The sequence below is a fragment of the Barbus barbus genome, assembly GCF_936440315.1.
Source record: "Barbus barbus genome assembly, chromosome: 34".
Classification (NCBI taxonomy): Eukaryota; Metazoa; Chordata; class Actinopteri; order Cypriniformes; family Cyprinidae; genus Barbus; species Barbus barbus.
Window position 1 is genome coordinate 3,048,208 of NC_136762.1, and position 14,251 is coordinate 3,062,458.

The 14,251-nt window shown below is 35.8% G+C and overlaps 1 protein-coding gene across 1 annotated transcript in view; it reads right to left on the minus strand.

Moving 5' to 3' along the window:
- LOC306853920 (guanylate cyclase soluble subunit alpha-2-like) overlaps window positions 1–14,251 on the minus strand; it is a gene marked incomplete at its 3' end in the record, with an annotated part of 34,655 nt that overhangs the window by 16,078 nt on the left and 4,326 nt on the right. Inside the window, exons 2-4 of the mRNA XM_079391621.1 lie at window positions 12,951–13,012; window positions 10,942–11,057; window positions 8,989–9,809 (exon numbers count right to left, since the gene is read on the minus strand). Coding sequence (XP_079247747.1) covers window positions 8,989–9,809; window positions 10,942–11,057; window positions 12,951–13,012 — 999 coding nt within the window. The remainder of the gene's footprint in view (window positions 1–8,988; window positions 9,810–10,941; window positions 11,058–12,950; window positions 13,013–14,251) is intronic.

The window sequence follows — 14,251 nt, forward strand, 5'->3', positions numbered from 1 at the left end:
TGATGGGATGGATGGATAGTTGGTTGGATTGATGGATGGATAGAGGGTCAGACTGGATAATGGAGGAATGGATGGATAGATGGAATGATAGAATGAACACTGGATGGATGGAGGGTCAGATGGGATGGATAGAGAGTCGGATTGGATGGAATGATAGAAGTTAGAACAAAGGATGGATGGATAGATGGAACGAGACAATGACTGATGGATGGATCAATGGAATGATAAAACAATGTTGATGGATGGACGGATTGATAGATGTATGAATGGACAAAATGGAATGATCGAATGAATGATGGATCTATGGACAGATGGAATGAAAGACAGAAAAATTGATAGATGGATGGATGCATGGAAAAAGTATGATAGATGGACAGATGGATGGATGAAAAAATAGATAGTAGCACAGTTCATTACGTTGATTAATAAAATAATATTCACATCGAACAAGCTTTTGTTTTGGCTGTGAAATCTGCTGAGTGATTCAACAATTTACTCCTAACACTACTAAAGACACTGCTAGTCTAGTGATGGAGATTTTTTTGTTGAATTAAACAATTCAACATCAATTGGGGAAGTCGTGGCCTAATGGTTAGAGTCGGACTCGTAATCCAAAGGTTGTGGGTTCGAGTCTCGGGCCGGCAGGGATTGTAGGTGGGGGGAGTGAATGTCCAGCGCTCTCTCCACCCTCAATACCACGACTGAGGTGCCCTTGAGCAAGACACCGAACCCCCAACTGCTCCCCGGGCGCCACAGCATAAATGGCTGCCCACTGCTCCGGGTGTGTGTGTGTGTGTGTTCACTGCTGTGTGTGTGTGTGTGTGTGTGTGTGTGTTCACTGCTGTGTGTGTGCACGTTGGATGGGTTAAATGCAGAGCACAAATTCTGAGTATGGGTCACCATACTTGGCCGTATGTCACTTCACTCAATCAGTTTGTCTCTCAACAGGTGCAGAGATCAGACACGCTTCTGCCATTGACACCTGACTTTCATTTCATCATCTGTTCCTCTGTTTAATTATTTATCTTCTCTGCTAGCAAAGCTACCTTGATTCAGAGCTTTCAAATGTAGCTGCGTTTTACATGACAAGACAACAAACGGCTTTCTGTGACACACTAAAACACGTTTACACACATCAGATCTGACGACACCATCCTTCAAAGAACAGCAGATTAAAGAGAGCGAGGGCTGAAGAGGAGAGCTTTAAAAGACATTTGCACTCCAGAGCGCGACGAGGTGCTAATCAGAGCGAGAGCGTTACAATTCACACTTCTGAGTAAACACCGAACACAAGTTCTATCACCTGTTTTGGGGAAAGTTACTTTTTTTAAAGTAATGCATTACAATATTGCGTTACTCTATAAAAATTGTGTTACTTGGAAAGCAATGCATTATGTTACTATTGCGTTTTTGTCACCTGGGATGGGCTTGCTTGTTTGTTTTTAATAATAAAAAACACAAAAGAACACTAAAACCAAAACAAGATTAACAAAAATACTATTATTTATATTCATTTATTAAATATACATATTTTAATATAACTGACTTTTAATCTGACCTCACTGTCACATACAGTACAGTTTGCATCTGCATCAGGGTTACTAAGTTAACTAAAACCAAAGTTTAACAAAAAAAACATTTAATATTTGAATTTATATTTAATATCACTGACTATTTTAATATTAATACTTAATTTATTTTTTAAATATTTTTGTTAATTAAAAGAAAGCTAGTAGATAAGTAGAAAAAAAACTATAAATAAATAAAACAAAAATCAGATACAGGGATATTAAATTAAGTAATTAATAATATTAATTAGTAAAATTTAAAAAATAATAAAATAAATTACAAGCACAAAACAAAATTGCAAAAAAATAAACTAAATGAAATGCACTATTACAATTCAAAATAATAATAATAAGAAACTATAACACTATATAAATACTAAAATAACACTGATCTGAATATTCAATATTAATTGAAAATGTAAGCAAAGATGCAATTAAGAAACAATATGGGCACCTTTTATAGTGAATTTAGATTTAGCATCATTTGTGTTCTTAAACATTTAAGACAGATTTAGTTTGTTGCATCATCCCAGGGTAATTATACTTACACTTATCAAAATATAAGACCATAAATTCTCTTATTACATAAAATAACTGAAATAAAATATAATTAAAATAATTAAAAATAAATTGCATTTCAGGTAATTGCCAAGGCAACATTTCTCATTTTCATTTAGTTTAACTTTATGTACTGAAACAATAAATAAAAGAAACGAATACATAAAGAAAGAAATAGAGAAAAAAAAAAAAAAAAAAAAATATATATATATATATATATATCTCTGCACAACAAAACTAAAACTTCAATTAAAATAAAAACAGAAAATATAAAATAAAAACTAATTATGTTTATTAATATTATTGCGCAATAAAAATATAAAACCTAAAATAACATTAATAATATTATTACATTAACACTGAGAAATGCAATGTGATGTGATAAAACAAAACTAGAGCACTCCCATGATAATGAATGCAGCTGTCCACAGAGTTGATTTTAATCTATTTTTGTCGCATTGCATCACGCTCTTTTAGTGCTGACATAGTGTTATGCTGTTTATTCATATTTGTTCACATTTATCACCCTCAGTCCAGTAAGCAGCTTCAGGACACACACACAGCTTGAAGAAAAGTGCTTTGTTCCTAAGTTTCTCCTAACACAATCACCACTGTACCCCAGAGCGAGGCACTGATGTCTCCAGCGGGACGGCCTGTTCCTGCCATCAGCACCCTGCAACTTACTCGGAGTAAAAATAAAAGCTGCTGCTAAATGACGTGGAACCGAGACGAAACTCACATTCATCACTGAGCAAAGAGTTTCAGCTCTGATGTGACAGCAGGAAAAAAAAAGAAAAAAAAAAAAAAAAAAAAAAATGCGAATAATACAATGCAACCAGTCAAGAAAATGCATAATTAAGATAGCACAATAAAAAGACAGGATTTGTTGAAAAATGACGTTACAAATTGGAAGTCAGCTGAAATTAATGTCTCCAGTACTTTCATAATTTTGTATCTTATTTTTGACTCCTATATATAAAAAAAAAAAAAAAAAAAAAAAAAAAAGCTGAAATAAAATAAACTTGAAGGAATATTGTCAATTTCCCTTTTCAGCCTGTGTGAGGTTATACAATTTTATATATTATTGCATACTCTAAGTTCATGGAAATATATATATTTTTTTTTAGTTTAAGGATTAATAAATCCAGAAATCCAGGTTCTGGTTAATTATAATTTTTTTAATTAGGTTATAAATTCAGGTAATTGCCAAGGCAACATTTTTTTTTTTTTTAAGTTTAACTAGATGTACTGACAAAAAATAAAAAAAATACAAACTATATAGAGAAATAAAGAAAAAGACAAAAGAGAACAACCAAACTACTTAAACTTCAATCCAATATACCTAAAATTAAAAAGAAAGCAGAAAATATTAAATCTAAAATATTAATAAAAAATTATAAATGAGTCATAAATCAACAAAATCAGGTTGCTAGCGCTGAGCCTAAACACACAAACCAAATCTTCTTGTTTCATTATGGCAGGTGGTTTTCTCTATTCCCATTCTAGCCGTAAAACAAAATGTTTGGTAAAGCTCCTCTCCAGGGTGAACCACATCAGAACATAAACTGCATCTCTGTCCAAATCACTTCATAATCTGCGCAGATTTCGGAAATAATCCTGCGGGTTTGGCAACAGCTTTCAGAGATGGCAAACTCTGTAATTAGGACACGTTCCCACTGTCTAACGCTGCCTTCAAGTCATGTCAGGACGATCGGATTTATGAGACGAGCGGACACGAACACCACCACAGTGTTGTAATCATTAGTGGGAGACCTGGGATTTTCTTCCAGCCAATTAAAGGATTATGAAGGTAGCTGATTTACATGTGGGTCACTGTAAATGTTGATTAGCTTTCATGTATTTTCACGGTTTCAAAACCATGAGAGTTGACTGATATATATTTTGTTGCACCAATGCTAAAAAAACCATCATATTTTCAGTTTAATTTCATTTTAAATTAGGGTATTTTTATGTGCTTCTGTCATTTAATTTTTTTTTTTTCAGTTTGTAATTTTAGTACTTCAACTTATTTCAGTTATCTTCCAAGGAAACATTTCAAAATTTACATTTTTAAGTTTTTCAGCTTTCAATATTTATATTTTATGTCAGCTTTATTTCAATAATTGGTTTTTTTTTTTTTTAAATAGTTTTCGTCAACAATAAAAGTGGAAAGTAAAAGATATTCCCAGAAGAACTTGAAAGTGGCATAAGACACAAAAAAAAAAAAAAAAAAAAAAAAAATATTGTAAAATAGCTTTAATAGTTAAGTACTCGCAGCATTACTTTTTATAACCAATCAAAGGAAATCATGTTTCTGGTATTTTCTGTTGGCTAGAATCTGAACTAATGAGGCCCAAATTTGGAATGAATTGGAGTCAGTTCATTGTAACGAATCACTCAAACAGATTGCAAAATAGTCAGAATTCATGTAAAATCATGTTTTTTTTTTTTTCAAATTACAGCTGACTTGTGATAAATGAGGCTTTAAATCTTAAATTAGCTCAGTGTTGTTGGGTTAACAAAAAATTGAAACAAAAGACCTAATGAAATCACAAATAATTATGAAAAAAAAAAAAAAAAACTATTTAGAAATATTTAAGTTATCAATTTTATGTAATTCAGTTAATTGCCATAGCTACGTTTCAAAAATTTACTTTTAGTTTAAGGTTTTTATAATATTGATATTTTATATTTATTTCAATTAACAAAAATGCATTTTAATATTTAAAGTAATTTTAGTACTTCCAACTTAAAACTTATTTTAGTCGTTTAAATGTTGTTAAATTTCTCTCAACTTCTACTTTATTTTCTTTAGACTTTATTTCAATTTATTAAATTTTCACAAATTCAGTATGAATAATTTTTGAGTTCAAGCAGGTTGCAAAACAATCCGAATCGGAGTAAAAATCAGTGCATTTGGTCAAATTATTGCTGACTAAAATATGACGTATAGCTTCAATAAGCATGTGTCACGACAGTTTTTTAGGTCATTTCCTTTTGTTGTATTGTACTGCTCCGTTTCTTTCTTTCCCTCTTGCTCTCCTCTTTGGTCTGTTCTCAATAGCTGAAGCTGTGGTGTCGGGACATAATTGGTCGCTCTATTAAGGCAGAGTCGTTAAAGAGCTCATTGTTGGTGTGAACACAAACGGGTTTGGAGCTCCTTGATTCCTCCTCCGGCTGGCGGCCAAACTAATATCCAGCACATGTTGTTGTGACTAAATCTAAGTTCTCATCTTTGTCAATGTTACAGCACACTTTGTGAAACAGAGCGTAGGGGTGTCCTGCAGTTTTCTGTGAATGTGTTTGGATTTTGTTTTTGGTTAGGAAGTTAGGTAAGCCGGCTGTATTTTAATCATTAATTTTACAATTTGACTAGGTTATTTAATTTCTCCTTTTTCGTTCTAGATCCCTTTTGTTTGTTATGTTGGCCTGTGGCCACTCCGAAGAGAAGCTCTCCATGTTTCACTTATTATCTTTAATAAACATAACAGTTTTTGTTTCTGTAAATGGTGTGCTTGTTTGGTCCCTGACTGGAGTGATTTCTTCTTTAATTTGTTAGGGAATCCATCACCAATCCTATTTCTATTATGCTCTTCTTGTTCCCAAGACTTGGGGCGTAATAGTAAAGCTGGGCAATTGTTGAGCTGAAAGCAATGGGCAGTGCATGCTGTTGAGTTAAAGGGGTCATATGATGCGATTTCAAGTTTTCTTTCTCTTTGGAGTGATACAAGCTGTTTGTGCATAGATAAGATCCCTGAAGTTGCAAAGACTAAAGTCTCAAAACCAAAGAGATATTCTTTATAAAAGTTAAGACTCATCCATGCCTTCCTAAACGCCTCATTAAAACACGCCCCCACATGTCTACGTCACGGTGTGGGAAGATTTGCATAACACCGCCCAAATGTTTACGCAAAGAAAGAAACGTAACTTTTATTCGCGCTGTAGTATTGGTTGCCGCCGCCACCATGTCGTGGAGATGCTGTGTGTTTCCAAATATGGTAAAGGGTGTAACATTTCTGTCACAAGCTAAAGGTATTCGACCAATCACAATGCACTGGATAGCTGGCCAATCAGAGCACTCGCTTTTCAAAGTGATGAGCTTAGTAAATAACGACGCGTGTCAAAAAGCGAGGGAGCTACAATAATGTACGGTATGTGGAAAATAGTGTTTTTTTTTTACCATAAACTGTGTAAACTAGGGATGTAATGACATCAAAATCTCACGATACGACATTCAATATTTCAAAAAAAAAAAAAAAAAAAAAAAAAAAAAAAAGACAAATGAAGTACAAGTGAAAATTTTGTACATTTTATAATTAAATTATTCTAATGCACTTTGGGAGTTCAAAATTAAGAGCTCCAATCCATGTTCATAACTAAGAAAGCTTAAATCAGAAAGAAGTTAGTGAATTGACTTGTACCTGAACTTTAAAGGGGTCATCTGATGATTTATTAAAGATCATTAGTTTGTGTATTTGGTGTAACAGAATGTTGACATGCTTTAATGTTCAAAAAACATTATTTTTCAAATACTGTACATTATTGTAGTTCCTCTATGCCCCGCCTCTCTCAAATGCTTAGTTTTCTACAAAACCCCTCCTTCTGACAAGCACAGTCTGCTCTGATTGGTTAACTGACCCAGTGCATTGTGATTGGCCGAGCACCGCACGCACTCGTCGGAACTGTAACGGCCCTTTCCATAATCGCGAGCTTCAGCTTTCAAAATAAAAGTAAAGACAGTTAATAATGTCCTTAGTTTTACCATCAGTTCAAGCCTGAGAGGGGAACCGGTGACCCTGTCTCTCTCTCTCCCCGTTTACACTGTCAGTTAAATGTGACCCAATTCCGATTTTTTGCTCAAATGTGACACAGATCAGATCTGTTCTATGTCAGTGTAAACAGGAAAAAAAACGCATGCATTCCAATATAGCGAGATCGGATTCAGGCCTCATTCATATGTGGAAATAAATCGGATATAAATCAGATATGTGCCAATGCGACTGTCATGTAAACAGGCAGATCGGATTTTCTGAGGCGTCGCGCTCTGTACGTCATTAAAACTTGACAATTTGGTTTTCTCCGCAGTTTAATGACGTTTTATGGGACCCATGCTGGCAAAATGAGTGTAAATGCGCACGGGCTATTTTGAGCTACAGGCAAAAAATTAAAATATAAATAAAAAAACATAAAAAAATAAAAAGTCAAATTTGAGGTTCACACAAAAAAATAGTTCATTAAGCCCTCGTTTAGCTACCCCAATGCTTCAAATAGTAATTAAACATCTAAAAGTATCTTTAATTATATATTTTCTGAGAGGATTACCTTTTCTCCGCTCGCTTCTCGTGCATAACGGCACTTCTGACAGTAGGCCGTCTGTCTCAATATTATCTATCAATAAAAGAAGTCACTCGTAGCACTTCATTGAACTGCTTTTGTAGTTTTAATAATCAATTTGTAATGAACACACTGAAGTGATTTTTACATTTGATAATTTGTTTTTCGTGATTGCTTTTGTGTAGATGTAAAATTATAAAGGTAATGCATTATTTGTTTCTTCCTAGACTATTTGTTCCTAACCTTTTTTCTTGGGGGGGGGGGGGGGGGGGTGTTGCATCTGTTCTTATTTATAATAGGAAAGATAAAATAAACAGCTACATTGTGATTATTAGTATAGTAGCCTAATTATTAATAAGAAAAAAACTTTAATCTTTCTAATCAACCTTGCTGACTCTATATTGACTTTAAACGGGTGTAGATGCAAAAAAAAAAAAAAAAAAAAAAAAAAAAAAAAAAAAAAACACAATTTTGAAGGTCTTTTAATGGAGAATGTGAAAATAAAAAACTAATTTTTCAAATTTGCTCGACTCGTTTTGTGAGCACACGTCACATTATTCTCAGGAGGAAGCACATGTGGAGGCGCTAAATGACAACAACGCATGGGGGATGTTTCAGATGGTATGGCAAGTGTAAACACATGAATCGGATATGGGTCACAATTTAAAAAAAAAAAAAAAAAAAAAAAAAAAAAAAAAAAAATCGGATAGGCTATAAATCGGAATTGAGCATCAAGACGTGCAATGTAAACGAGGCCTCTCACACACACGATGCACAAAACTCCGCATTTGAACAATCAATAGCAAATACTTAAACTAATAACAAAACATACTTCCAGTCGCTGATTCAGAAGCGCCAGATTGTCATAGAAAAGTCAGAATTACCTCCTCTCCTAGGTTCACGAAACGGTCGTCCATAAAATGCATTGCTGTTCTGTTGTAAGTAATCTTAATTCCTAAATTACTACTTTCGGAAGGCCAAATAAAGTGCTTTTGCACAGAAACAAACAGCGTCTCCCTGACACCGCTGCTTCAACACTACTGCGGTTACTGAAACCACAACGCCTTTCTTTGCGTGAACATTTGGGCGGCATTACACAAATATTTCCACATCGTGACGTAGACATGTGGGGGTGTGTTTGAATGAGCCGTTTTAGGAGGGCGTAGCGGAGTCTTAACTTTTATAAAGAATATCTCTTTGGTTTTGAGACTTTAGTCTTTGCAACTTCAGGGATCTTATCTATGCACAAACAGCTTGTAACACTCCAAAGAGAAAGGAAAACTTGAAATCGCATCATATGACCCCTTTAAAGGGGACTCAACCCTCTTTTTATTTGTAGTATACTGTCTCAGTCTAAATTACATTCACACTGGTGTTCTAGGAAGCCAAACAAATTAGAATATAATAATAACACATTGCATTACACCAAATACACAAAACATTGTTATTTTTAGCATTGTCATATGACCTCTTTAATAAGAGCACGTTTCACATAAATTCACATCATTTACCAAACTACTTCTCTTACCTTCTCTCTGCTGTCGAGTGCCGACCCGTCAGCTCGTGTACGAATGGTGAACGGCGTGGACAGCCGGAGCAGAATATTCTGGAAGGAGCAGGGAATTCTGGGAGAAACCAGCTCAAAGCTGTTGCTGAAGGTGAGCGTCCGGTGCGGGTCGCTCTTGGCCTGTTTCCGAAGCCCCTCCCCGACCTGCAGGACCTCCATGTTGGGTCCCAGAACCAGGTGAAAGGGAAAGGCCCGGCAAAACGTGCTCAGACCGATGCGCAAATCCAACGGCGAGCACGACAGCTGGCGAGACGCGGTGGCGGGGTGCGACGACGAGGATGTGGGTTGAGTCCGAACCTCTTGAATTAGGAAGGACAAACAGGCAGGAGATGAAGACGACGGTGGAGATGGGGATGAAGAGGGAGAGGAGTCCGTAGAGAGCTCGCCGTCCTCATTGGCCGTGTGCAGCCATGTGGGAGGAGCTTCCTCCACCGAAACGTCTGATTGGTAGATGCGACGGGCGGCGGCCCGGATTAAACCCGGCATGGCCACGCCCACAGTAGGATCGGGGTTGAAGCAGTGGAGGAGGAGAGTCCGTCCCACGTCGCTCTCCGCGTTCGTCTCTTCGCTCTCCTGAGGAGCATCTTTGCATAGGAAAGAAGGAGCCTCGGACGACGCTCGGCGGCCGCAGGACGTTCTGATGTGTTCTAGAAGTGCATCGAACCCGTTGAAGAAGTCCTGCAGATTTCCTCCGAGAGCTCGCAGAACCCTCTCGTTCTCCTCCAGACACAAACCAAAGAATTCCTCCCCAAATCGGCCGCGGATGTCGGCAAAGTCCACGCCTGTGAAAAATAATGCAAAACAAATCATCAATTTGCTTAATCTTTTAATAAAAAAAAATTAATAAAAAAAAGCAAACATTACTGTTCAAAATAGATTTTAAAAAGAAATAATTAACACTAATAATTATACATTGCATACATTTTAATTTAATTATTTGTTAAATATTTTATTTTTATTTTTTAAAAATTGCTTTTATTTAACAAGGATGCATTAAATTGAATTTTTATAAAATGTTACCAACCCCAAACAGTGGTGTAGCCTATTTTTAAACAAATTAATATTTGTATTATGCAGTAACCTTTGAATAAAAGCAACGCAGCATTGAGAGGTAATATGGCACATCATCGAGTGGATTATTGCTTTAATAATTGTGTTTTAACATGTAACATACGGTCACAGATTATTACTGACATTTACATCGGAATGAACACGACTCATGCGATCTGTGTTTAGCAGAACTATCTGTTTTATAAACCTGCTTTTACATAAAGATGGAAAGTTTAAAGGTCTGACCCCTAGCGAAACCATCGATTACAACATAATCAATCGCTGCAGCACAAGCGTGTCGTGAAACACTGCGGCTCTGCTGCATAAAAGCGAGATGCGCAGTAGGTTTAGCTGGGCAGGGCTCAGTTCAAATGGCTCATTGCGGTTTATTTATAAACGTGTTCTCGTTAGGGATGGCAGAGTTTGTATCTTAGCAACAGCTCAGGAATGGAGACTGCAGCTATGGAGGGAGTTTTTAGGAAAGTGTCAGTGAGTGTGTATTGAGGTCAAAGTTTTGCCATTTCGTGTGTGTGTGTGTGCGCGTGCACTACAGCTGCACGATTTGGTCAAAATCATGAGAAATATTGCTTTTATGATGCAAAATAATGCACTTTGTGTTGTCAATGCGTGCTAAAAGTGAACCACTTTGCAGACATAAAACAAAATTCAAATACTGAAACAACATAAAAAGGCCCATGCATGCTTGAGTATGCAAAGTACATACAGAATATTACTCTGAGGCATGTATGGCATATATTGCATGTATTAAATTAAATTGCAGCATTTTAAGGTTTAATGATTGCACAAGGTCATATTGTGATTTTGATTTCTTCGATTGATTGAGCAGCCCTAGTTTATACTTACCTAAAATAGTTGCTGTGTATTTCAGTATTCCTGAGATGTCAGTCTGGCTGTCACAGCGAGAGTTCTCAAACAAACACTTCTGCTCATCTGACAAGCGTCGTACAAACTCTTGCCCACTGCAAGAGAAAGAGTTTAATTAACATTTACCAGGGTGTGAGTAGATAAAAGGGTAACCAAAATATCACAAGAAAATATTATAGCTCAAAGGTTCCTCCTTCATATCCGAGTAGAACTAAAGGTCTCAATGTCATCCATTTAAATTTGCATTTCAAGATATTCCTATGAATAGAATTTGCATTTCAAGATATTCCTATGAATAGAAATAAATGACCCCAAAAGTTTAGACTCTAAAGTCTCATTTCTAAATGTTTGCATGTCAAGCCAAATTTATTTGTATAGCATTTTTCACAATATACAATATTTCAAACCAAAAAAATCATGATGTTAACATTTATAATATATTCATATCTTAAACTCTTTTAGTCACATTTAGCAGATTGGAGCTGGGTGATAATATAGTTATATAGTATATACTGTATGTATGCAGATAAAGTTGGACATGCTTATACCATCTAACTATACATAAAGAGCTGGATGATAGTATAGTTACATTTTGAGACAAAATAAAAAATAAAATAAAAAATCAGGCAGTGGAGATTTGCTATATCGCATCGTTTTACTGTATGAGTATAAAGTTAGACATACTTTTATATTCAACTTTAAATGAAAAACTGTCCAAAATAATTTGAGCTAAAAAATAATAATAAAAAAAAAAAAATTAGCTTTTTTTTAATCGTATAATGCGTGCCATCACATTTGTACAAAATTTCTAAACTTATTTATTGTAAAGAAAACAGCACACATTTTACAAACAACAACTTTTGACAAAAATCTAAAGCGTGTAAACGATATCATTAGATCTAGTGTTCAAAATTGGTTACTTTGTTTTGTTATTTTGCATCACATGAAATTTTATTTGTTTTAAATGTGAATTTGGTGTCAAAATACTGCACCTTATCTTGCGATGAAGAGGTTAACAACTTTCTGTTAATGTGCGAGACATCCGATTCATTTGCAACAGGTAAACGACATGAATAACAAAGTGCAATAAAGAGTAAAACTGTTTGCACCATAAACCAGTATGTTTATGATTATACATTAAAATTATGTTAACAAATACCAATCTGCCAAGCAACATAGACTGTTTTTCTACTGGGATTTGTACCATCTCTCGCTAGGTTTAAAAATATTTTAAAGTCTGTTAATATAGAACAGTGTGCATTTTTTAATAACTAATTAGGATTTGTTTTGTTTTTAGAAAATTGCGTGTTTGTTCATTGTGTGGTGGTATGTATTTCTTTGTAACTTTGTCCTTTGCTGCCTATCTTGACCTGGACTCCCTGGTAGAAAAGATATATGGAACCTTCATGGTTAAATATGCAAATAAATAAATATAGGTCAAATAACTGAATAGAATCAGACCGGAAGTCGCGCACATTCAAGTCACAAATTGCCGTGGCAAGCCTTACATGAAAAATAAGGTGGTTATACATCATTCAGACTTCTGTCATTTTGATTACAGTATCTTTAGTATCTGAAACTCTGGCCGTTTCTCAATACCAAGTTCGCAGAGTCTGGACTTCCGTCCTTTCGAGTTTGGACTTGCCAAGTTCGACTCAGAAGAACGAACTCTCGAGGACGGGAGGACAAACTGAATTCTGGGTTATGGCCCGTATCAAGTCCGCACAAGTCACCTCTCGATGCATCCTCGGTAAAAGGGGCGGATCAAGAACACATCCGGGGATTTGAACTGGACTTGGCTAGATGTGAACTTTGAATTGGAACAGTACTTGGGAAGCGACTGATGACGTTTCACAAGTCCACAAGAACACAAGTACAGACAAGTACGCATATTGAGAAACGGTCTCTATTTTCTCAATACTGTCTTGGAGAAACAACTGAGACATAAAAGGATATTGTATTTCTCTAAGGCATTATGGATGTACTACCTTATTTCCCTCTGTCTGTAAAACTCCACTGTTCTCTGCAGGGCCAGCTGAATTGTCTGGGTCTAAAAAGAAGAATAACAATGCAGTCAGAAGTTGCTCGACCCAGATTCATGAGTGTGTCACGGTGCACACAGCAGGGAGAAACAAGGAACACGCATACGAGGAGGTAAACTCAAATAACATACTTTACTGATGAAGACAGGGCAGGACAAGGCAAGGCAGACATCAAACACCGGGGAGTAACGAGTAGACCAGACCACGACTCACAATACAGACAGGACTTAAATACCAGGGATAATTAACAAAACACAGCTGGAACAGAATAAACTACTAATGACATCAAACGAGGACAGGAAACAAACCAAATATGGGCACGGGAGGCAGGATCACATGACACACACCACAGAGGACTGAGAGAGAGACACTACAAAGACACGATTTAACTGGTAAACAACAGCACTCTCATCGCACTTGTCCAAACACTGCTCCGCTTCGAGAGCTCCTTTCGCGGGATCTAATTAAAACGGATTCAAAAGACACCAGACACAACAAAATCAAAAGTTAAAGCAACTGCATGTATTTTTTTTTTACCTGAAATTTCAGTTTCAAAACTTTTCCACTCTTCCCCGAACATCTTTTCTGGGAGTGTGTAAGTTTGACGAGCGGGTACGAAATTGCGCGAAAAGAACAGATTGGAAGAACAACTAATGCACGACATGGTAGGCCTATATTTACGACAGTAAATTCCTGTAGGGTAACTGTAACTGTAGGGGGCTTCAAAGTCACAAAAATACATAAAACTACATGCAGTTGCTTAAAAAAACTAAACAAGTATTTTCTCAATAGAAATTCATTGATGCTAGATTCATAGCCTATTAAAAATGACTGTAAAAAGTGTTTTTTCGAAGTTGTAAATAAAACAAAAATAACTGGAGCATATATTTAACAAGAACATATTACTTTAGTGTTTCAATGCGTTACTTGCATTTCTTTGTCATTTTGAAATTTACTAGCAATTTCTGATTCTGAAAATTGTTTCTACGCCACTTTTTTCAGTAATAAGTTCCACAGAGCTGCAGTTTAAGTTCTAACTAATTAAACTAAGTTCTCCATTTCTTGAATGGAGTAAAAGGTGATGGTAAACCGATAGTCTCTATTGGATTTGTCTGTTTGTGCTGTGTTTGTGTGGTTTGGCACTTTTTAAAGGGATTTACAGTGCTGATCTACCTGTAATAGAATACACCCTTAAGCCCTATCCAATCAACTGCCTTTATCACGCTACCACGGCAACAATATTCCAA